This window comes from Apaloderma vittatum, unplaced genomic scaffold, assembly GCF_000703405.1.
Source record: "Apaloderma vittatum isolate BGI_N311 unplaced genomic scaffold, ASM70340v1 scaffold5149, whole genome shotgun sequence".
Classification (NCBI taxonomy): domain Eukaryota; kingdom Metazoa; phylum Chordata; class Aves; order Trogoniformes; family Trogonidae; genus Apaloderma; species Apaloderma vittatum.
Window position 1 is genome coordinate 1 of NW_009733411.1, and position 24,037 is coordinate 24,037.

Genomic DNA, 24,037 nt, shown 5'->3' on the forward strand with positions numbered 1-24,037 from the left:
ATTTCATTTTATTTTATTTTATTTTATTTTAGGAACAACGGCTATTATCATCAGCATTTCTGGATGGGCTTATATTACTTGAATCCTGATGATGGCTTTGTTTGGAGTGATGGATCTCCAGTGAGTGATTTCATTTTCTACAGCTGTTAGTTTGCATTCCTGTGCTTCTCAAGTGTGTGAGGTGTATGCATTTCTGTGTAATTTTATGCTTAATCATAACTTTCTACTTTATCACGCTCTCTTTAGGAAAGCTTATGAATGGCAATTTCATGGCTTTATTTTTTTTTTGGCTAAGACATACTCGTAAGAAAATATGCATTTAATCAACAAGAAAATTAAATTAATGTAGACTAAAAGGATATTCTTGTAAAGGCAAGGCTTTCTGAGTTGCATAGTTCATCTTTAGTATTTCTCTTCGTTAGAGAATTAGACCTTTATCTGAAATGGTCTACATTCCGTGGGGCTGAAGGCAGTTGTTTTATGCCAGTGTGAATTGACTGTATTTTAGACTAAGATGTAAAAACTGTAGAAGCAAAAGTGATTTTGGAGATGTGGGTGTATTTCATGCAAGGTTGGTCAAGATGTATGGATGGAAGTTTACCATATAGAAAACTGAAATTGCAATTTACAGGAAAATTAGAATAGCAGTAATGTTTTTTTCTGAGAAAAAAGTCAACATTTTTGTAGTGTCTCAGTAACATCCTACTATTTTACCCATACAAGATATTTTGTTGTTTTAATATGTGCCCCATCGCTGTTATTAGATTAAGGTTACAGAATTTAGGTCCTGCAAAATGTCAATGTTCTTTCACGTGTGATCGGAAATAATTGTTATCTAAGCTGCAGACCAGCTGCAATCAGAAAAAAATGTTTGAAATGTCAGTATTTGCATGGGGAGCTTCTGTTTTCCTCTTATTTTTTAAACCTTTTAAGTTTTTAAACTGATGGAACAAGTCGTAGGTGTCTGGTTTGCTGCTGTCTCCTCCCTCTCTCCATTATTTTCTTTCTATGTAACAGAATCTTCAAAAAAACCTTTTCTGTCTTAGGTGAGGTATGAAAACTGGGGCTTTGGAGAACCCAATAATTATCAAGGAATTGAGCTTTGTGCAGAGATCAGTGGCGATTCCAGCATGCTTTGGAACGACAGGCACTGTGATTATCTGTATGGATGGATTTGCCAGATAAGAAAAGGTATTGCTTACTCCTGTGTATTAGTATGGTAGGAAAAGTATAGTTCATACATTAGTGTAATAAGAAAAGATTTTCAGTGGATTTTTTCCTTAACTTTAAGAAATAGAAATTTTTAAAACTTGTTTATCAGAATGGTTCCCTGTGCAATGTGAAATATTGATATAAGGATTTCCATGTCTTCAGTGCATTTAAAGATACAGAGCCTTTGGTGCCCTGCTATGGCTTCTCACGGATTTTTTTTTTTAATGATTTCAGAAGGGAAGATATCGTAGTTGAAAAATAGGAAATGTTACATTGAATATTCACATTCAGTTTTGACTTTTCATTTTGAGAAGTATGCACCTTCTCCAAAAAATCCTATTTGGGATATTTTTCTTCTGAGTTGAGCTTTAAGTTATTAGAAAGTAGTTTGCAAATTGGTTCACATACTTGCATTTTTATGTGTGAAAACTCCCTCTACTTGGCTCAGGTACTGTCTTGTCAGCTAGTTGAATCTGTAGATTCAGGATGGAATATGGTTTTGAGATACCTTATTTTGCTTTGGCTGGGTTTTATATTCACATGTTGGTGTCTTACTCAATTCTCTTGAGATCTGAATTTGGATGCTTTTTATTTTCTGAAGACATCAAGGTGAAATTTATAATTTAGGGTAATCTCGAGTTCCATAAGCAGTGCATCTACCTAAGTCTGAGTGTTTTAGAAAGTGTTTATTTAAATATTTTGCCACATTCTGATATTGGGAGAGGGCCGAAATAAAGATGCTGCATTTGATTATTGACAATGAAGTATCAGCTCTGCTTTATTTTGATGAAAGAACTTCTTAGGCTGCGAATTTCTTATTATTTCTTATTATTTAATTTCTTATTATTTCCTATTAAATGCCAGTATCTGTGAGATTATATTTTACCTCAGAATACCTATATTTGCATCTCCACCTGTAAAGATGGAGATCTCCCGTATCAGAAATCTTTTTCCTAATGCTCATGATGGCATCCAGGATGCCACCTCCATGATGCCTTAACAAAAACAAATGGGAATTCTTCAGTCTGAAGTCTTTTCAGAAGGGACCAGTTGATTTCTTGGCACCTTTTCCAGTTTTCATTTAGAGAAATTTTTAAGATCCAGGTAGAAGTTCTTCTCAAGCATAGAAAGATAGTCAGAACCTTACTCTGTAGCTAGCGCACTGCAGAAGAAGATAACCCAGCATTTGTGCTGCCTCTTGTTTAAGCCAGAATTCATGTATAAGTGACCTGGGTAAAGGAGGGAGGTAAAGGACTATCTTAATAGACCTAATGTTTCGAGACGTAAGCTTTTCTGTATCCAGTGAATACCAAAAATAATTACTTAAATTAGGTAAATTTCAGGAGATTTTATAATAACTTGCACATAAGGAATATCCTTAAGGAATTGAATAGTATGCCAAAAATAGGAGATTTAGCCTATTAATTCTGTCTAGATTTTGGTGTTTAATTATCGCTAACTGTAAAGTATAATGTCAACAAACATGCCTATCATTCATAGTAAATACTTTCTTTTAGAGCAGAAAATGTACAAACATAATAAATACTTCTTTCTTACAGGGGCAAGTGTAAAGCCTGAACCAACAGAATCTCCTGCACCCAGTAAGTGTTATTGCTCTTACTATTTGTGTATGTGAATGTTTAAAAGCTTTTTTAAAATTTTGCTAATGAGAATGTTTTGTATCTCAGGAACAATATTGTTAGCTTACCTTTTATCTTACAGAATATAAGACTACTGAGGATGGGTGGATTATACATGAAGACAAACAATATTATTTCAGCACAGAGAGTGTTCCTATGGAAAAAGGTCGGGAGTTCTGCAAAACGAACTTTGGAGACCTTGCTGTCATTGAGAGTGAAAGTGAAAGAAAGTTCCTCTGGCGATATGTAAGAAAAATCATTAATACTATGGAATAAATAATCCAAAACAAGTGAGCATGGGCACAAATCCTCTCTGCCCTGGTGTTCTTCCTACAGGTTTTATGACAGTGAAGTTGCAGTAGCATTAATCCAGATTAATATGAGGAACAAACTCAAGTCTGGTTTTAAGCCATTTCATAGCTGAGACGAGGACAATTTTGGTTTGGTATTTTATATAGAAATAAGCACAATAAGCTTTAAACAGATCATTATCTGTTTTTTCTGTTCAGTGTGGCAGTTACACCACATTGTATCTATCAGCAATTGGTAATGTGCCAAGGTAAATCATAATTCTTTTAGTAGATCTGTGGCTTCATTTTAGCTAGAAGTATTATACTTGTGAGCTACAATTCTGTAGGACAGGTGAGTTAACTGAAAGTAAGTTTTATCAACAGATAAACTCAAGATATCTTCAGCAGTGGATCAAAACAGATCTTGGCTTACATACAACAGTCAGAACATGGGCTTTTGATCTTGTCAGTGTCTCTGGGATGCAGTCTAACTAGCAGCCTCTTTTCGGTTCCCAAGTTTGCTCCTTTGCCTCCGTCTTCTTGTGGGGAGAAGATAGCTATGCAGAAAGAACAAGTTAGGGCATGGATTATGCCACGAGAAAGAGCTTTTAAATGATATTTCCGAGGTGACTGGAGTTGGCTATCAGTGTTTACTGTCCTGAGGCCAACTTCTTTTAATCAGGAATGTACTTCAAAGTCAGAATTGAACTACATAAAACTTTTCCTGAGCTGTCTGAAGAGTGACAGCGAGATGACACAAGGACCTATATCAGTTTATATCCAAAATATAGGAAGCTTTGTCCCTCACAAGAAATTTGTCAGATTATGTCTACTGCAGAGACTGTGCGAGAAGTGCTGATTTCAATGACGTGCAATTAAGGCTGTGAGAAATGTTGACATGGTGACCACACGTTTTGGCCAGTTGGACTGTGCACTGTCAGCTGTGAGCTGTTTTAACCTAAATGTTGTAGCTAGAGAACATAGCAGTTCATATCCTCTCTCAATCAGAGGTCTATTACTCATTATTAACAAAATATTTCTATGATAAAAGAGGACATGTGTACAATTTTAATCTTTACATTCTAGATCTTGAAAAATGGGAGAGAGGAGTCATATTTCATTGGTTTACAACTGAGTGTTGACCAACGGACAAGGTAGGCCAGCTGGAACCATGAAGCTTGCAATGTGCTTTAAAATAAAGAAATACACTGAGTGAAGCAAAAATCATTAAGTGCTCGAATGAAATTGTGGCCTGTCAAAGCAAATGAGAATGTTTTTCTTCTGAATTCTGTGTGATTTTCATGCTGAATTTTTTTTTATTATGAAGGTTGTAAAAATATATTCTGTAGTACGTATACCACAATGTGCCATTATATTTAATCCACTTTTTCTTCTTTCTGAATCACATTTCTGCCGTTAGGCATTCTCACCCTATTACTACTGCTGTTATTTTGCATTTGACTGTAGCATGAAAAAAGGTTGATTTGAATTTTGGTCTCAGCTTTTGTCTGCCTTGTCCATACTCCAATAAAATATAGCCAGTGTAAGGAAATTTTTAAAAGTCTTTCCTGTTGATACTGGTAAATTTTTTTCTTTGTTGAGGACCAGCTCCTTTTCAAGTAAATGGAATTTCTCCTTGGCACCACTGGAAGCTAGGGTAGATCTGTGAACCCTAAAGCTTGACTTATTCTTTAACGATATAAGAGCATTAACTTTGTTTCTATAGGTCCATTAGATTTGCAATGTTCTGCTTTACTGTGTGCAGTCATCTATGCGACCAAACAAGTTAACTCAATGGGGCATAGATTTTCAAAATACATACCTAGTTTTGAATCTTAATTTTAACATGACTGTATTCTTAAGTAATTTAATTCTGTGTGAGTTTAGCCTCATATTATCCAGAAGAAATACTGCATGTTTCCTTAACAGAATTCACCCAGAGCTAAAAAATTACACTGCAGATAATGTATTTTGAATTTTTAGTCAAGAATTCTAGTTTGCTTTACTCCGTGATTTATATTGCAAAATATATAAGATTTTTGGTAGGTAAGAACATTCTTTTTCCCTGTCCTTAACTGTTGGGAACAGACTGTAAAATATGCAACCTATTTTCTTTCTGTAGAATAAACGTAGCTGTTACCATTATATAACTTCAGGTGAACTGTGAGGATTAGGAGATTTTCTCCAAGTCATTCTTAGCTGAGCCAGATCACCTTCTAAAATTGAGGTGTTTCTGCCTTTCCACTGTTTTTGTGGAAAGATGAATAAGATGAATATGCTTTTAAGTGAAATACCTTCTGTATGTGCCTCCAGGACAAACCTGAGTACTTCTATCACTTGCAGTCCAATAGGAGTTTGTCTGCTAATGAATACTTGATTGCCTGCTTATGATTTTGTTCTTTATTGTCTAATCTACATGCATGTACAGTCTTCTCCATGTTTGCATTTTACCTTACGGTATGGCATGTCATCACAGGAATTTCCTTGTAGGTGGTTTTTCATACACTTTTCCTCTGCATGGGGGAAAGATCAAGTATTTTACCAATGTTATGAATAAAATCCCTTATCTCTGTAGTAGGTGCAGGGAGTGTGTGACTTGGGGGAAATGGTGAGCATCTGGGCTCTCATGCTGAAATGTTGTCTGACCATCATATTGGCTTGAATGATTCTTTTGAGTATTGCCCTATCAGTTGCAGAAGTGTCAGCATGTTGCTTAAATGCAGAGTAAGCACAACTTCAATACGTATCCTACGTCTTCGTGCAGAGAGCAAGTTTTGTGCAATTAGCAAAGAGGCAAACTGGTCATAAAACCTCCTATGCCCTAAAATATGAATGGCTCTATTAAACATATTGCAAAATTACTTTCTTTGTAACGTGAAAAAAACTCTATCTGTATGTTAAAGCAGTGGGTTTTTTGTATTGTTTTTCTTCAGCTGGATGGATGGCACCCCAGTGAATTATTTGGCCTGGGCACCACATGAGCCTAACTTTGCAAATAATGATGAAAACTGTGTAGTTATGTATAAGAATTTAGGTGAGTTTTATTTGTTTGTTCCTGAATTTCATTATCTGTGTGTTTGGGTCACAAATTTTTTTTTATTTCTGAGAGGCCACCCCCCTTTTGTTTTGTTCTTTTGGAAAATGTTACAAAGTAGGCCACAGTACTATATTCAGGACTTGTGTTTACCTTAAGCCTAGCCTGGGGAAGCTCTGATAGAGGACTATGGTTGTGATTGCTATACAACTGCTTCATATTGTTTATTAAAATTGACCTAATGTGCCAATATAAAATTGATATTTCTAGTACCTGTTTCTACATTGCTTTTAACATGCTGTATTTACAGCGTGTATAAAGTGACATATTTAACCTGGATGCTGATGTAGAATTAGAATAAACTGTGAGACTGAGGATTTGATGCTATCTGTCAATTAAAAGCACTTTGTGTAAGAAAGAGTGAAACTGAATTCTGTTTAACCAGCTCTGCATGTGATGCACAGTTCTCCATTTTTCTTACATTCAGGATTTTGGAATGATATAAACTGTGGTTATCCAAATCCTTACATATGTGAAAGGCACAACAGTTCCGTTAATTCAACCGTTCCTCCAACAACATTTTCAACTCCAAAAGGATGTCATCCAGCTTGGCTTTCCTTTCATAATAAGGTACCAAAACAAATGCAGCACGTGTTGCATGTTTAGTAAAGTATTAAATAGGGAACTATTTAGCAAGGGAATTATTTAATACCATTGTTTCTTGTTAAAATAAAATATTATTTTTTTTTTTGCAGAGAGCTGTTTGACGCCTGCATGCTTTTCTTTGTTTACTCATCCACTGTTTTGCAGGAAGGGTGCTTTTTTGATGCTTCTAATAAAGTGACAGATGAGCATATTCAGTTGCAGTTGACAGAAGTCATTCTCTAGTCGTCTCTTCAGATCATTTGATATTCATTTCCTAAAGAGTTTTGACAGAGTTCCTGGAGTATTGATGATTTGATCTTTATGTTTTTTAATCAAACCATAATGCTTTTTCGGTGCCGAATACATTTTGGCTTCCTTTACCAATGTGGTATGCTTTGTAGAATCATATAAATGAATGGACAGGCTAGTGTGAGTCACAAATAACTTACCACTGTTAGCTGACTGTCTATGGTTTTTACTTACTTTCTAGGGATTTCAGATCAAATCTGGTATGGGTCTTGCTGAGCAAAACACTTTCTTGAGGCCTTCAATTTTATATAGAACAAGGACTAGCACAAAAATCTCTTTTTAAGCTGAATGTGGTGGGTTTTTTTCAGATCAATGCATTGTTTTATTGCCTTTTGTCCATCCTGTTTTGCTTAAAGTGATAGTTTTCAGTCTGTGAGGGATATTGGAATAAAGATAATACATATAGAATTTGTTCATGTTTTAGTGTTACAAAATATTTGGATCCACAGAAGATGAACGTGTCACTTGGCATGCTGCACGAACTGCTTGCATGAATTTAGGAGGAAACCTGGCCTCTATCCCTAATGAACAAGTGCAAGGTACTGGGTTGAGTTTTGTAGCAACTAGGTCTTTACAGTATGGCTGTTGTATTTGTGTGAATATGGACGAGATTTGGGTAATGACTGCTCATTTGGTGAGACCTTACCTGGAGTATTGTGTCCAGCTCTGGAGCCCTCAACACAAGAAGGCCATGGACCTGGTGGTGGTCCAGAGAAGGGCCACAAAAGTAATCAAAGGGCTGGAACACCTCTCCTATGAAGACAGGCTGAAAGAGTTGGGGCTGTTGAGCCTTGAGAAGAGAAGGCTCTGGGTAGACCTTATAGAGGCCTTTCAGTGTTTAAAGGGAACCTATAAGAAAGATGGGGGCAATCTTTTTAGCAAGGCCTGTTGTGACAGTACAAGGGGTAAGGACTTTAAACTAAAAGCGTTTAAAAAGAGGTTCTGAGCAGCTTGACCTAGTTAAAGATACCCTTGCTTACTGCAGGGGACTTGCACTATATGACCTTTAGTGGTCCCTTCCAACCCAATGCATTCTATGATTCTATGATCTGATTTTTGTTCTGAAACACATAATTTTTGGAAGTTTACAATGAAGTCTTCGCTTGAATCTACCAAATTTCAATGTTGTCTTATATATACACATGTATATTATCTTGGCAGCCAAAGGAGTGCTTGCTTATTCTGCTTACATATGATGCCAGCTGGACCTAGCAAGTTCCATTCCAAATGATGTAGTTTCACTAGAAGGCATTAACTCACTGCATGGCTTTCCTATTCACTGAAGCAGAACACCTTTAGGTCAGAACTTGCTGTCTCTGGGCAGCTTGGCACAGAGATTTGACTGCTGATATACCCACCCTCAATTCACCATATAGATGTACCCTTCTTTTCACTAGAAGAACTTATTTTCATGAACCTGAGCTGCATCTGTGATGGAGGGATGAGCAGAGGGAAGTTACCTCATGCCTGAATAAACATGACACACATTCAGATTAAAAACTGGGGAAGATTTTGATAGATGTTAACACCACCTTCGTTTTTCAAATACTGTTTTATACTACAGTGATGAGAAACAGATGTTGCACAACACATACTGTCTGTGAACTCAAAAGAGCATACTGAAAAATCACCTATTGTAAACAAGTCTGTGTTGTAGTCCAAGCAATTAAATAGTTTAAATTTAGACTGCTAACATGAATTTAGTACTACTTATCTTTTCCACATGTGAAGAGATGAAGAATCAAGCTTTGACTTTTCTAACATAATTAAATTCTTACTCAGTGTAATTTCCGCAGTACAGATTTCAGGTGGTGGTTGGTTTGTGCGCAGGCTTGAATTCAGGTGAAAAAGAAATGAGCAATAAAACTATTAGCAGAAAACTATTGTTATTGCTGGCAATGTGGGCATAAAGGCTTGGGTTCCTGTTATGGTTTCTGGCAGAACAGCAATGCTAATATTTGGCAAAGAAATCTACAGGTTTTGTTCCTGGAAGTGTAAGTTGCATTCATATTAAAAGACTAAAGGAAGGTGAAGGGTTGATAGAGCAGGCGTAATTTCATCTATTATTTGCAGAGAAGAGTGAGCTCATAAGAATGACTGTAGTAGTTGGCAAAAGCCATGACATGTTCATTTTGTCGTGGTGTTTGATGTATTGTGCATTAGTGGGTAGATGAATGCCAGCTGACCTAGCCTGCTCTGTTTGTGAGCTAGCCACGCTACCTAAGACACATTAAGCACCTTTCCAGACTGTGCAAAGCTGTGGTGATTGATGTTTTTGTGATGAACAGTTCTGTTGAGGCTCATTTTAAGCATGTTGCTTGTGCATTCTGCTTCCTGCTAATGCAGTGCAGGCTATGGCTCAGGGGGTTCAGGAAACACCCTCCTCATTCTCTAATAGCACTACTTGTGCAGGTGCAGAAGTTGTTGGTGCTCAGTGGTGCTGCCTGTGGGATAGCAGTGGGGGTTAACCATTCTGGTGGGTTTATCAAAATGGTATGTGATCTACATGGCTGTATATTTCTTAGTCAGTTGTAGGATTAAGATTCAGAAATGTCTCAAGACATTATAAAAAGCGTTTCTGTCATGCTTTTGGGATTCATCCCGGTACCCGGTTAGATGCTTAGCTGCAATATTTTGCCCAAAGCTGTGGTTGTATATCTGGTTCCCCCTTCGTTAAACTCAAAGCCACCTTTTTATTTTTCATCGTACCTGCTTGTGTTGTCAACAGTGAAGTGATCTGTGTTTCAGGAAAAAATATTTAATATCACCAATCTCAGTGAGGCCAGACATTTCAATTGTCCTTTGTTGAAAGTATTTTTCTTTTTTTTTGCCTTTTTTTTTTTTTTTACTTTAGCTTTCCTCACCTTCCACATGAAAGATTTTGTGGCTGATACATGGATTGGATTAAATGATATAAATCATGAACTGAGGTTCCTCTGGACAGATGGAACAGGAGTTTATTTTACAAACTGGGCCAAAGGCTTCCCATCAGGACATATGGATTTATACTCATATGATGGCCAGGTGAATAGCATTCACAAATTGCTAATTGAAATTTGATTTTACACTGCATTTATGCACTTGTTGGGATTTAAGACATGTTACTGCTTGGCTTATTACTTTCATACTTTTATAGATGTCAAATATAAATCCAAACAGAGTGAATGGTTTAGAGGACTTGGGCAGTTGCTGTATTAGCTCGTGACAGAATCTGACGTGCTCACGCAAAGACCAATTTCAGAATTCAATTCTCTGTGTCTATGCAGGCTGCACTGCTCCTGTGTTCACCCCATGTTCTCTCATAGGTTCTGGCTGAGAGGACAGTGGGATTCCTGCCTTGTGGCATTTGACCCAAAAGCCCAGGGAATGAGCACACCCTCTTACTCCTCTGACCACGGCTGTGCCTGAACTCAGCAGGTTTCTCAGTTGGCACATAGCTTGCAAGGGGCACTTACAGACACTTCCCTCAAGCAGACACATCATACATAGAAGTAAATTGTTAGTCACATTTGCGGGAAGGACATGCGTCTATAAAAAGACAGCCATTGAGTACTTAGGAAAAGAAAAAAAAGGAAAGAAAATCACTTCCCCTATTTCTCTGCCATACAAACTGATCTGATAGGGTATAGAGTCCCTCTCTCTGATCTTACATGTTTAGATACTTTTGTGCTATGGAACTACATCACGTTATAGTATTAGATCTATTTCTCTTGAATGCCTTTTTTAATTTAGAAATCTTCTTTTTATGTATAATGTTCTTTTTCATGTTTTTGAAAGCTTCTTGTCTCTAATGGAGGGCTTATTGTTTCTAATGGAGGGACAATTTGGAGTGCAAAAGAGAAAGTATCTTGAAAATGTTGCTTTCGGGAGAAACAATATATATTTTTCTCTTTTTATGAAAAGTACTAGGATTTCTATGACGTTCTCTGTGAAAACTTATGAAGTCCCTATTTTATAAATTTCAGTTTTATTTTTAAGTTTACTTGACCTTAGCAAAAAATAGGTTGTCATAGTTAATGCAAAATACTATGCAACTGTCCAGTTTGAAGGATTTAAATCTTAATGTATTTCACTCAGAAACAAAATGAAATGTTTCTCTCTATCTCTTCCTGGAAAATAGAACCACATAAGTAAATAGAATAAAGTAAATATGGATGCTTCGTTGCTCAAAGCCATTTGTACCCGTGCAACCTTTTGCATTCATCACTGTATGTTTAATATGTGCTAACATTCATTCTCGCTGTCATGCCCATGTCAGAGAAGTTGAAATGTCACTGTAAATGTGGCACTGACAGATCAACGGCTGCCTTCAAACAGGAGCAGTTTCTAAATTTGCTTGCAACAACAAATTTCAAGAGACTGATAAGTCAGAAATGTTGCATTACCTATCGAAGCTCCAGTTGTTTTTGTTTTTTTTTTTTTCCCTAGGACAAAATTAACTGGTCTTTTCTACAGTAGTTGATTTCACTTCTCTTTAAAGTGTCTGTGGCTTTCCTTCTCTCCATGCTGTATGGCTGGAGATAAGAAAATACCAGAATTTCTCTGTATTGCTTATCCACCCCAATGTTGCACAAGAGAGAGCAACCTTATGAAATTTGTGAAGCGCAAGAAGAACAGAACCTCCACATCATGAAGACTTATGCTCTCAAATCTTTCAAGGATAAGAGAGTAAAACTGTGGCATTACTTGTGTCTGAAGGTGTAAAAGGGGGTCTTCTTCTAGCTGTTTGTGACTGATTTTATATCTTTTTGCTTCCAGGCTGATTGTGTTGTTATGAGAAACAATCCAGTTAAGGAAGCAGGGAAGTGGGCTGATGAGAGTTGTGATAACAACAGAGGATATATATGCCAAATTAATGCAGGTACTTGTCTTTTTGGTTAAACTGCAATTGAACCTTATGTTTTTTTCAGGGAATTGCTTGGGTGTGTAGATTTCAACATCATTTAATTTCCCAGTGACTGCTGTGTTGCTGCTATCCTGAGCTGGAGTTTATATCTGCATCTTTATGTTTAGTGTGGATCTTAACTTAACTTTTTTCCATGACTTTGTCATTTTCTGAACACACTGGCTTTCAAAACGTGTTCTGGAAAATACTGGCTTGTACATGTGGCATGAGCTGTATGGAGTGTGACTGTAACTCACCCGCATCAAATTTGAGCTGATTCACCTCCTAAAAGCAAATTAAAAAGCAGTGAAAACTTGGGTTTAAGTATCTGATTGATTTTTTAAGGACTGGTATGTTGTGGAGTTTTCCTTTTCTCTGGAAATAAAAGTCCCTGAAAAACAACACGGTCCCTGCAAAGCATTTCCTTTGATGAAAAAATATTTTATTAAAGAAATTGTGACCTAATCTAATTCTTACTCATTTCAGCATTACTGTTCTGGAAGATTAAACAGAATGCTCCTTTGCTCTTTGTCAGAAGTTGCTTTAAACATCTCTTCCCTTTCTATAGCTTTGTAATTGATTTTTACTACTGATGCTGGCTTAAAGAATAGTGCATCTAACCCATGCTGATCAAAAGTCAGGGAATATGAAATGAAGTTTTTTTGTTTAATTCTATTTGCAACCGCAGTTAAATCTTAACCCCCTTTGAACCAGCATATGAGTCTTTTTTCATCCATTATTTTACAGATGCTGATCTTCTGCCTCCTACAAGTTCATCTCCATCCAGCGTTATCCGTTATGGTAACAGTAGTTATTTGTTCATCCGTACCAAAATGAAATGGGAGGATGCACGAAAAAACTGCAAACGTGATCAATTTGATCTTTCCAGCATCTTAGACCCCTACAGTCATTCATTCCTGTGGCTAAAGATACTAAAGTATGGAGTGCCTATATGGATTGGTCTTAACAGTAATGTGGTAAGAACATCAGACTAATTGAATATGATGCTGCTTCTCCTGTGGTCAAATCAGGAACTGAAAAGTCTTACTGCCTCTCTTTATTTTAGCTTATTAGTTTATATCTTGGTCTTAAATCCTTTTGTGTGCTGTCAGATGTACAGATAGGAATCAATTCTCTCCCATTACTCATTAAATTGTATGTCTTGCATATGGTTTTCACAATTTTTCTGAATTATTGCACTTTACCTACTTCAAAAAAGACATTTTAAGCTAGCATTGTGACGTCTCTTTTTGTATGTATAGTATATTTGAGATAAAATCCACATATTTTAAGATGTGCAGTGGAAAGCATTTATTCTAAATAAATCTCACTTTCAGAAATAGAATAAGGTGCTATTACTATGAAGCTTTCAACGTTTTTGAGGATAATTAGCCAAATAATTAATTGGTTTACTTAATTTAATTTCACTTGTCTTCTCTCTTGCTGTTCTTTGATATTTTGATAATTCCTGGATGCTAAAATACACCACCCTTTCTTCTTGGTGCAGACATGTGTTCTACGTTCACTCCACTTGGCTAAGCACATAAAAGAAATACAAATGGGTGAACATAACTCAGCACTTCCTAAAGCCCACAAGATTCCCCTAATCAAATCGACTGGATGATTCACTAAGTTCCCCAGATTTGGTGGTAAACGATTAGGTTTTTAAATAGACCTTAAGTTAAAATAGTCTACATTTCTTGAAATTTGAGGGGTAACAGATAGTACAAGAATTAGTCATCAGATCTTCACTCCTACAAATGATTTTAAATTAAATTTTTATTAGTCCCAAATTAATAGTTTTGTTAATAGTTTTGTTCAGTTCAAAATTAATTCAATATCACTTACTCTGAATTTCCTTCTCCTGAAAAGCATTTGTTGCATTGCTGTATTTCTCAGTGAACAGCTGCTTATAACAGCATAAATTTAAAAGTAGGAGCCATTTGTATTTGTTATTTATTAAAGAACCCCCCACCTTCTAGCATAAGGGGCTGCCTAGAGAGATGTTTGACTGGTGAAGGAGTGGTTAATGCTTAATCATTCCTGTTGATCTGTTTTGTTCTTAGACTGATGGGCGTTACGAATGGATTGATAACTGGAGAATGAAGTATACTAAATGGGCTGAAGGGGAGCCAAAGCAGAAAATAGGCTGTGTCTATCTCGATGTTGCTGGAGCCTGGAAGACAGGATCCTGCAATGAAAGTTACTTCTCTGTTTGCAAAAAAAGTGATGGTAAGAACTTGAACCTAGCCACTATAATTACAGTGCTTGTCCTTTTAGAGTTCACCGTAGTGAGTGGTCTGCTGATATATACTTAGATGCTATTTTTTTAATTATAGAGCTAAATCAAAGAAGAGGATACTTTAAAATGAGCACCAACACATACTAAGAAAGAGTTAATGTGACCGTGAATAGCCATAACTTTACGTTAATAATGTTGTATATATTTTGCAAAGCTTAAAGTCACGTTATTCTGCTAGTTAGTCTGATACTGAAAAAGGAAGCAAGACCAAAAATCTCAAAAATCAAAAGGCAATGAATTTTAGGTAGTAATCACACAGGTACAGTGTTGCAGGTGGATGAGCTATAAGGTGTCACAAAGAATGTTTACTTATAACAGCTTTAGAGGTTTTCTATTTATAATTGAATAACAAAATACAAGTGGCTTAGAAATCTTTAAGGGTCGTTCTTCAGGCCACCTTCTTTTCTGTTTTTGACCTGAAACTCCTGGTACTATCATCTCGTATTGTTTCCTGCATTCCATGATATTAGGTCAGAGCCCACATGATCAAGTTCATGTAGGCCCTAATTCAGCAAGGCAATCAGGTGTGAAAATATGTTTGTGAGTAAAGAGTTAAAAAGTACTGTTAAAAAGTACTTTTAACACATTCTTAAGTTCAGCTCAACTCAGTCTAAGTATGCTCAGATCTTTTGCTAAATTAGATTTCTTCAGATTAAAGTCACAGTACTTTTTCTGCATAGATTTAGGACTTTTTCCCATTACTGAGTTGTAGTAATTGGTATTGACCACCAAGATTATATGTCTTTGAAGACCTCAACGAATTTTCCAACATTTTGTTGGAGTAATCTGTTCATGACAAAAGAATGTATAAGAAGCTGTTTCTTTAAATTTGGGGAGTTTTGTTTTGTTTTTTTTTTTGACAGTTCAAGCTCCCACTGAGCCTCCTCAGCTTCCAGGAAAGTGCCCTGAATCAGAAGGACACAAGTCTTGGATCCCTTTCCGAGGTCATTGCTACTACATTGAGTCTTCATCTACAAGAAATTGGGCCCAGGCATCTTTAGAATGCCTACGACTAGGTAAGTATCCTGCTCAGTCAAAAAGCACATCTTTCTAACTCATTTTTCCTCTCTGTGGAAAGCTGAAAATGTATTTTTGTGATTTCAAGGATTGTATAAGTTCCGAATGGGACAGCTGCATCCAACTATTGCCTTATCTTGGGAGGAGGTGGAAAATAGCTGTCTACCAGTGGTACACGCTGTCTTTCTTGTGTGTAGGACCAGGCATTAGAGGACCTCTGTGGCCTGGAGTGTCCTTTGACCTTGCTAGGAGGTAGTCAGCTTCATCCGCAGCAGTCACTACATCTTTTTTTAATGGCACTTTATGTCTTTTGTATTCCTTATCTAATTTACCCTTTCATTATTGCAGTTTTAGGCCACTGGAATGACAGTTACAGGTCTCTAAGTTGGATGATATATTAGTAAATTAGGATTGTTGTATTGTTTCATCTCGTGATTTCCTTCTCTGGGAAAGCGGTAGAAGATTCATTAAGCTAGACTTCATATATCTATAGCATTGGTGGCAATGGGTCCTAGGTGTCTAACCTCCCATTAAAGTATGCAGAGATCTTGTTTAGAGATCTGAACACAGATTCATCTTTGCTGGAGGTATATATTGCCATTTAGTCAGGTGAATTGCAACTTAAACTCCACTGACTAGGTCGATTAGTCTCCATTGACAATAAACCTGTGAGTGAAATCCATGTCAAATATAGACACCTAAAGCTGAGTAAGAAGAATCTCCCTTTTTGCTGTTATTCAGGCTCATTCTTGGGTTCCAATGAGCAAGGATGTTTTCAGCTCTAGTTTGAGAAACTTGTATTTTTGAGGAGAGGTTCAAGTTGTAGTATACGTTCTTTAAATATTCTCCATTCCAACATTTGCATAACATGAAGATACTTGATAATATACTTCTAAATATAGAAGAGTCTCCCACAGTAGGACAAAAGTAGCTCAATCTTTAAGACTATGACAATTATTACAGCATGACCCATTTCCATACAGTTTTCTGAGTTGTTTAGTTGGCATGACAGATGATTTTTATAATGCTCTTCTGTATCCCATCATGTGTCCCATACCCCTAGACAGTAGGTCCTCTAAGTCTGAAAAGTAGTCTGACATTAATTTGTCTTGTACAAATGCCTGGACACTACTGCAGATGCTGTTCTGTGACAGCCCTAGGAGGGGTCCAAGCAGGATGTCCCATCCTCTGAGTCCATAATTTGGGTTCTTCCCCTGCCATTTTGCCTCTTTGCTCCTCTGGATTTATAGAGATGGATCTTTGCTGGGTTTATGACTCCTGTGATGAGCCTATGAGTAGCCAGAGAAGGGGTGCCCCATCTGCCATTGTCTTTCTGTGCTCCCTTGTGGATGTGCAGTGAAGAAGTTTATCACACATCTTAACAGTCCCCAAATATCTGATACCACTCAGCAAAAGAGGAACAATTAGAAAAACACGAAGGCTACACTTAAGAAAGAGGAACATTCCATGTTCTTTAATATTCTGCTGTCCCTGCTTGCACTCTGGGGTTTGTTTGCAGCTGGACATTTTCCAATTATATCTTACCCAGAGTAGAATTCTGAACCATAATAGATTTTATGAGTAGCTCAGCAGTGATTCAAATAACTTTTATGTTTTCATTCTCTGTAGTTGTGTCTTCCTTACTTGAGAAAAAATACCTTCAGAAATTCAACAGCCAAATTAAAACAGTCAGGTGTCAAATAAATCTGTTCTTCCATAACTATTGACTGGATTCCAGCCCCGCACTGAAGAGAACTGAAGATGCACTTTATCTAGTGTTTCATGCCACTTCGCACAAAATTTTGTAACTCATTGTGTCTGCTGGCTCCATGCTGTGACTTGTGACCTAGCTAGATCATTACAGAGCATACATCATGGCAGAATGCCTAATGTTGTATGTGGATGACTAGCGGGGTGCTACACTAACTGGACAACAGATGACCAGGATGATCTGTCTTTCTCTGATAGCTACGAAGAGAATGTAGGAAAATAAATAAAAATGGGATAAAGACTTATTCTGAGGACTGTGCTTCAGAAAGTCAGCAAAGCCTGTACCTACACAGAAGACTCAGAAAACATTTAATCATCATATGTGAAGTTATATTGTGCACAGTTTGAAGCTGTATATACTTTTTACTAAAAGCTTGCTTTTTTTCTTTTTAAATAGTAACACATCAGTAGAAATGTATGCTGGTTACTCTATCGGGCTGTTGTATTTTGCCTAGACTTGTTCAGTTATGTTGCTGTTTCCTGGTGGATGAGGAAATAAACAAAACTCTTTGTACAAAACAAAACGCAGTGTCATGGAAATGATAAGAAATACATCAGCAACAATATTAGAGTCCGTCGTAAGATATAATCCAGATTTAGTTTCTATTTTGAATTTCAAACTCTGTTTGGAATTTGGCACGCATCGTGGCAAAAATAAGACTGAAATTTGACAGGATGATGAGGGTGCTTTCCACTGTAAAATATATGTCTCTAAGAGATTACTTTTTATCTCTGTGTCTTCCAGGTGCCTCTTTGGTATCAGTTGAAGACTCAGCTGAAGCCAACTTTCTGGCATACACCATTGAACCACTTGAAGGGAAAACATCAACTTTTTGGACAGGAATGTACAGAAATGTGGATGGTAATTTCTTTACTTTCGACATCTTTTTGTCTGGTGAATAATTGACGCAATCTATTTGACATGGGTGTTGAAAACCTCACATTATGCTTCCAAAATATGTAAAAAGGGAAATTAGAAAAAGTGATCAATGGGTGAAGCTGTTCAATAGTAATCAAGCAATAACCAGTAATATATAACAGGAATACTAGGCACAGAAGCAAGAAAACAAACTTAAAACAAGAGAAATAATTCATAACAAAGTAAGGCATAAAATTCCATATAGCAGAGTACAGACAGGACAGTGTTGGGAACAGAGCCAAACTGGAGAGGTCCAGAGTTGATGTGCTTGTCACTGACATGCTCCAATATTTGAGCTAGAGAATAATGTGGCTAACATCACCTTTAGTCTTTGGAATGACTGGTCACCCATCTTTAGTTACAGTGCAGAGGAGGGCAAGAAAGGGCCTGGAGAACAAACCTTATGAGGAGCGATTGAGGGAGCTGGGTCTGTTCAGTTTGAAGAAGAGAAGGCTGAGGAGGGATCTCATCATGCTCTACAATTACTTGAAAGGACATTGTAGAGAGGTTGGTGCTGGTCTCTTCTCACAGGTAATTAGGGACAGAACCAGGGGGAATGGTTGCAAGTTGCAACAGGGCAAGTTTAGGCTGGAGATTAGGAAGAAATTCTTCACAGAAAGAGTGGTCGGACACTGGAATAGACTGCCTAGGGAGGTGGTTGAGTCGCCATCCCTGGATATGTTCAAGTGTCGTTTAGATGGGGTGTTGGGTGATATGGTTTAGGGGTGACCTTGTAGTGTAGGGTCAATGGTTGGACTTGATGATCCCAAGGGTCTTTTCCAACCTGAATTGTTCTATGATTCTATGATTCAACCACTTCATTGACAATCTAGCTGGAGAGGAGACAAATATTGAATTACATTACTTGAATCTTAACCAGAAAAAGGGAAAGTTTTCAGTAGAACAGGAAAGAATTTGAAGAGAGTAATGGTTTATAAGCATAACACATAAAGAAAAGCTGAGGTTTACTCATGCAGTTAATTGACACATAAAATGTTTTTAAAGTGGTTCTAGAGCAGGTGCAGAACAACGCTATTCTTACAGTGGTCATAAACCTGTGGCTTCAGCAAGTTCATGCCCTTACATTACTTGCTAGTTATCATAGTGATTTCAGCATAACTGCATAACTAAATTTCCTGTCTTTGGAAAAATGATTGTATCCAGATGCCATGCCCTGACACAAAGGGTGGCAGGTTGTTAAACCAAAACAAAAACAAAAAAAAAGAGTAATCTTATAAGAAAACAGAACATACCTTTCATGCTGAGTCTAAGAATTTACTTGTTTGAGTACAACTTAAGAGTCACAAGGGGCACATTTATTCTAAATAAATAGTGCTATTAAAAGAAAGAAAGAAAAAAAGGAACAGGAAGGAAGAGACAGAAAGTCCCAGCATAATTGAACAACAGTGATCACAAGATTTTTGAAGCAAATCTTTAAAAAGGAAAATTGTGTGTGTAGTCAGTGGAAAGGAGAAGAATCTGAAAAACAAAGGGAATAAAACTGGACTTAGAAACACTTCAGTGAGAGCTTTGGAAAGAGTAATACAAAACCTTCCTGCAAATTACTGAAATAAAGTGTATTCCGTTAAAGTTAAATTATGTTTTGACATCAGTGACTTTTATAAACTGAGTAATTGACACTGCACCATAACAATAAATTATGGGAGATATGTCTTTAAACTTTCTTGCCCTTGCAACATCATAATGGCCTGCCATTTTCCAAAAATTGATGTATCGTTTGCATAAAAACTTAAGGACAATATGACATGTCAGACCAAAAAACTAAATAGTCTAGTGACTGGTCTCAAGGACTGGACACAAGTAGATTTCTCAGAAAGGCAATAAATATGGGGCAGATGTCAAGATGGAAATGAATACGATCTTGGTTTTCATGTTCAATGTTTTTCCAATTAGGAGAATGGTTGTGGCTAGACAACACTGCAGTGAATTTTGTCAACTGGAATGTAGGAGAACCTTCCCCTCAACAAAATGAACACTGTGTTGAAATGTACGCAAACTCTGGGTACTGGAATAATATCTATTGCTCTTCCTACAAAGGCTATGTTTGTAAAAAGCCAAAAAGTAAGTGCTACATTTATGAATTTGTGTTATGTATGGAGTATGTTCCTTGTGTGCTGTATTTGTAGATGGCAGTTACATGCAGTGTGTTTTAGCTGGGTGTTTTGAGATTTTATAAATGCCGAGGGATGCACATTTGCATGCCAACAGAACGACAGAATAAGTCCTGTCAGAAAGTAGAAGTTCTGACTACTGCTCATGTCCGTTCAGAACCATTTTAAAAAGATTGTGTTCCTATCCTAACTGTACCTAGTGTGCGTTCACTTAACAAGTTTGCCTGTTGTGTATCGATAATTGTTGAGCAATCACGTTAGTACTGTGCCTTGCATACATAAATGTCTCATCTATTTGAAAATATCTTCCTTAGGGTATCCCCTCTGCTCAGTCCAGGGAGTACACTTTGCTTATTTCCTTCTGGCAGTATTACATTCATGCATTTTCTGAGTATGAAGTAGTGTTTCTGTGAATTGAATGTATATGAAATTGTGAATTCATGAACAGTTGTGGACCTTTTGCATCTACTTTCCCCTGTTTTGAGAAGACAAGTGAATGAAAAGCAAAGCAAATACTGTAGTTGAAATGTGCTAAACTGAGAGTGGCCTGAAATAATTGAATGTGCAAATTTGATAGTGAGACTATCTAGTGCACATGTGTTTCTAGAAGTCATCTTAATTTCTTCCAGCATGTATTGCAATATGAAAATCTCTTACTGATATTTACTTAGAGAGTGAAACACATGTAGTAGCTGAAATATGTCCACTTCCTCTACAAGGCTGGAAATGAGAGAAATTCTGCTATTCTTTTTATAAATTTGCTGTCACGCAAAGTTATTCTTACTTACTCAGATGCTTATAGTGAAGACTGTATCTTTTACAGGAAATACTGCAGAACTATCGAATATAACCATCCATTCAGAGGCTACTTACCTGTCTTTTTACATTGTTACTGACAAACAAAAAGGCACCTTATTTTCATTCTCTATCCAGAATAGTTATAGATGTAGGTAACAAGTGTTAAAATCAATGTCCTCCCTTCCTTTTCAGCCATTTAATTCACATGTGCGCTGATGTTCACGTGTTTTGATACTGAGCCATTTCAAGGACCTGAAGCAAAGGAAAAGCTAGTTACGTTTTCTAGGATTAGCTTCAGCCAGTCTAGCCTCCGGAGCTGGAATGCCGTGGAGTCAGCCCAAAGTCAGTGTTAATGCAAGGAATACGTAGTTGTGCACTCAGGAACAGGACACAGTTGAGTCTTACACTGTCACAGAAATGCCTCTGGTCCTGTCACTGGGCACCACCAAGAAAAGCCTCTTTCTGTGATTTTTACACTCTTCGCTCAGACACATTGATAAGATCCTGCTTGAACCTTCTTCTCTAGGCTAAACAGTTCCAGGTCTCTCAGCCTTTCCCCACATAAGGGATGCTCCAGTCCCTTCATCACCTTAGTGGCCCTTTGCTGGACTGCCTCCAGCAGCTCTCTCTCTCTCTAGTACTGGGGAGTCCAGAACTGGACAAGAGGTGTCATCTTGGAATGGATTGCCGAGGGATGTGGTGGAGTCGCTATCCCTGGACGTGTTTAAAAAATGGCTGGATGTGGCACTTCAGGAAATGGTTTAGCGTTACGGTGGTGTAGGTCTGTCGGTTGGACTTGATCTTAAGGTCCTTTTCAACTTTTGTGTTTCTATGATTCTATGTAGCAAACATGCAATGTCTCTAGAAAACACTTCAATAATGTGCAAATACAAGAAGCTTCCAGTTCCCCTGACTCCCAGAGATTTGTGTGCTGGAGTTGCGCAGAAAAGTAATAATCTGCTTTTTTCTGTAAACAGCATTAATAGATACTTTTCTTGTTAGAAACTCCTGGAAACATCCAAATAGTCACTCCTAGTTTTACTCTGAAGAGCTAAATATAGAATATTACTTGTCTCTAAATGTAAAACTGGCTGGGCTATCAGACAATCCAGCAGAGTTGTGGAAAATAAGTAGGAAGGTTGAGATTACTGGATTAATGAAATCAGACAATGTAAGCGGGGACTGGTAAAAACAATTTAACTTCCTGGGCTCGCCTTTTAGAAAATGAATTGCAATGCCCTGATTCAAGATTTAGTGAGACTGATTGTCCACATGGCAAAATATGAATCTTCATCTTAAGTGGTTGGCCCAGTTTTCCCAGCAAATCAGATTTTGTGGGAGTGATGTTAAATTTTAAATGAGCTACAAACATTTTAGTTTGGATGTGAGACCTGCTAAGACACTTTGGAATTCATGAGTGATTTCGATTGTCTCTGTAGGTGGGCCATTAAGGTCTCTTGGCAAACTGAATTTATTGTACTTGCTATGTTTATATAACAAGTACTGCAAGAATTTGTAATTATATTGAGAATTATGTTTGATCATCTCTGTCTTGAAGATGCTCTGGACATTTTCTTATGGTTTTACATTGATGTCAGGATCTATCTGCATGGAGCTCTTTAATTTTTTCTATTATCTGCTGGTTTATGTAAATAATTACATAAGACCAGAATACAATAGAACATTGTGCTATGCCTTTTGATAGGTGTATATAGCTTTGTATGGACTAAACCAAGTGTTTTCAGTATTGAATGGTATGTTTTACCATATATTTATCTGAATATGCTTTTCAGTGTGTTCCAAATTTAGAAATAAATAATATAAAAATAAATAATAACCTAATTCTTTTTCAATGTTTTGAAATACCAGCAATTGAAGTGCCACCAGCAGTTGAAATGCCACCAGCTGAAATACCAACAAAGGGTAAGAATATTGTCTTTCACGTAGACAAAAACTAGTCTCATGTAAGATTATAAACAGAACAAATTATGTTCTGTATTATATCTCTTACATTTTCTGATATATCTGAGTACCATATCTGTTTCCTAGGAGGGTATTATTCCTAGCAGAATACAATGTACTTCATTCAGTTTCCAAATGCAAATTTAAAATAATAATTATTTGTGATATAACATACAATGTTGACATTTTAAAATAATTTTATGTTGCTACCATTGTCTCTCATTATTTTGAAGCAAAACTTTTTGCTTGAAAGAGCATGCTTTCTAAAGAAATTATTTCCAGTAGTCAGATACAGATTATGTAGCATCCTCTTGATTTCTTTTTGTTTCTTTTCAGCAATGACAAAAGACGAGAAGGCTCATACTCTGAACCATAGTAAAACAGGAATTGTAGTTATTGTTGCCATCCTTGTCCTAGTTGGAAGTGGCATTGCAGGCTATCTCTTCTACACAAGAAGAAAGAATCACTTGTCAACAAATGACAGCTTTGAGAACAATTTGTATTTTAACAGTGATTCAGTTCTTGGAACTAGTGACACAAAGGATCTTGTGACCAACATAGAACAGAATGAACATGCGACACTGTAATGTAATAAAATAAAATGTAATGTAATATGTAATGTAAAATGCAATGTAATAAAGTAAAATGTGCCTTGTTTTAATAAAATTATGCAATTAGAACTAAGCCAAAGCCATTTTCTCATGTGCAAATACTGTAGTAGACCTTTTCATTGTGTGAGTAATGTTATATACAGCAGTTACTTTATTTTGTAATCATTGTGTGATGTGTAAGATTTCAGATTTCACAATTTGATGATCCACACTAGTGAGTGCAGGTCTTAAGAATAGAGATAACATTGTTAAATGGAACAGTAGAAGTGGATGCAATAAAAGAAGTAAAATGTCAATAGAAACACTTGAGAAGGCTCACAAGATTTGAAGTTTCTGCATCAGATTTATTTCAAAACATGTTAATGTACAGATTCTCGAAGCTACTCAGCAAATATATTTCTAATTCTACCATCTTTCGAGTATTCCTAGGGACTTTACAGGAGTAGCTGCTAGGTGATGAGTCTGTATTCAGACACATCTTTGAACCACGTGGGGAAAAAAACCTTTTATG

General features: G+C 36.8%; 1 protein-coding gene across 1 annotated transcript; it reads left to right on the plus strand.

Annotated features, from left to right (window-relative positions):
* Positions 1–30: 30 nt before the first annotated feature.
* On the plus strand, positions 31–23,502 carry LOC104278787 (macrophage mannose receptor 1-like; the record flags this gene model as incomplete). Its single annotated transcript, XM_009875875.1, has 17 exons — positions 31–120; positions 1,047–1,191; positions 2,772–2,813; positions 2,935–3,098; positions 4,229–4,296; positions 6,076–6,176; positions 6,664–6,806; positions 7,555–7,669; positions 9,985–10,154; positions 11,889–11,991; positions 12,763–12,992; positions 14,082–14,247; positions 15,181–15,333; positions 17,850–17,966; positions 19,938–20,105; positions 22,823–22,876; positions 23,252–23,502. Coding segments are annotated over 17 exons (2,280 nt in total), but the record flags the coding sequence as incomplete, so codon positions are not given.
* Positions 23,503–24,037: the final 535 nt, after the last annotated feature.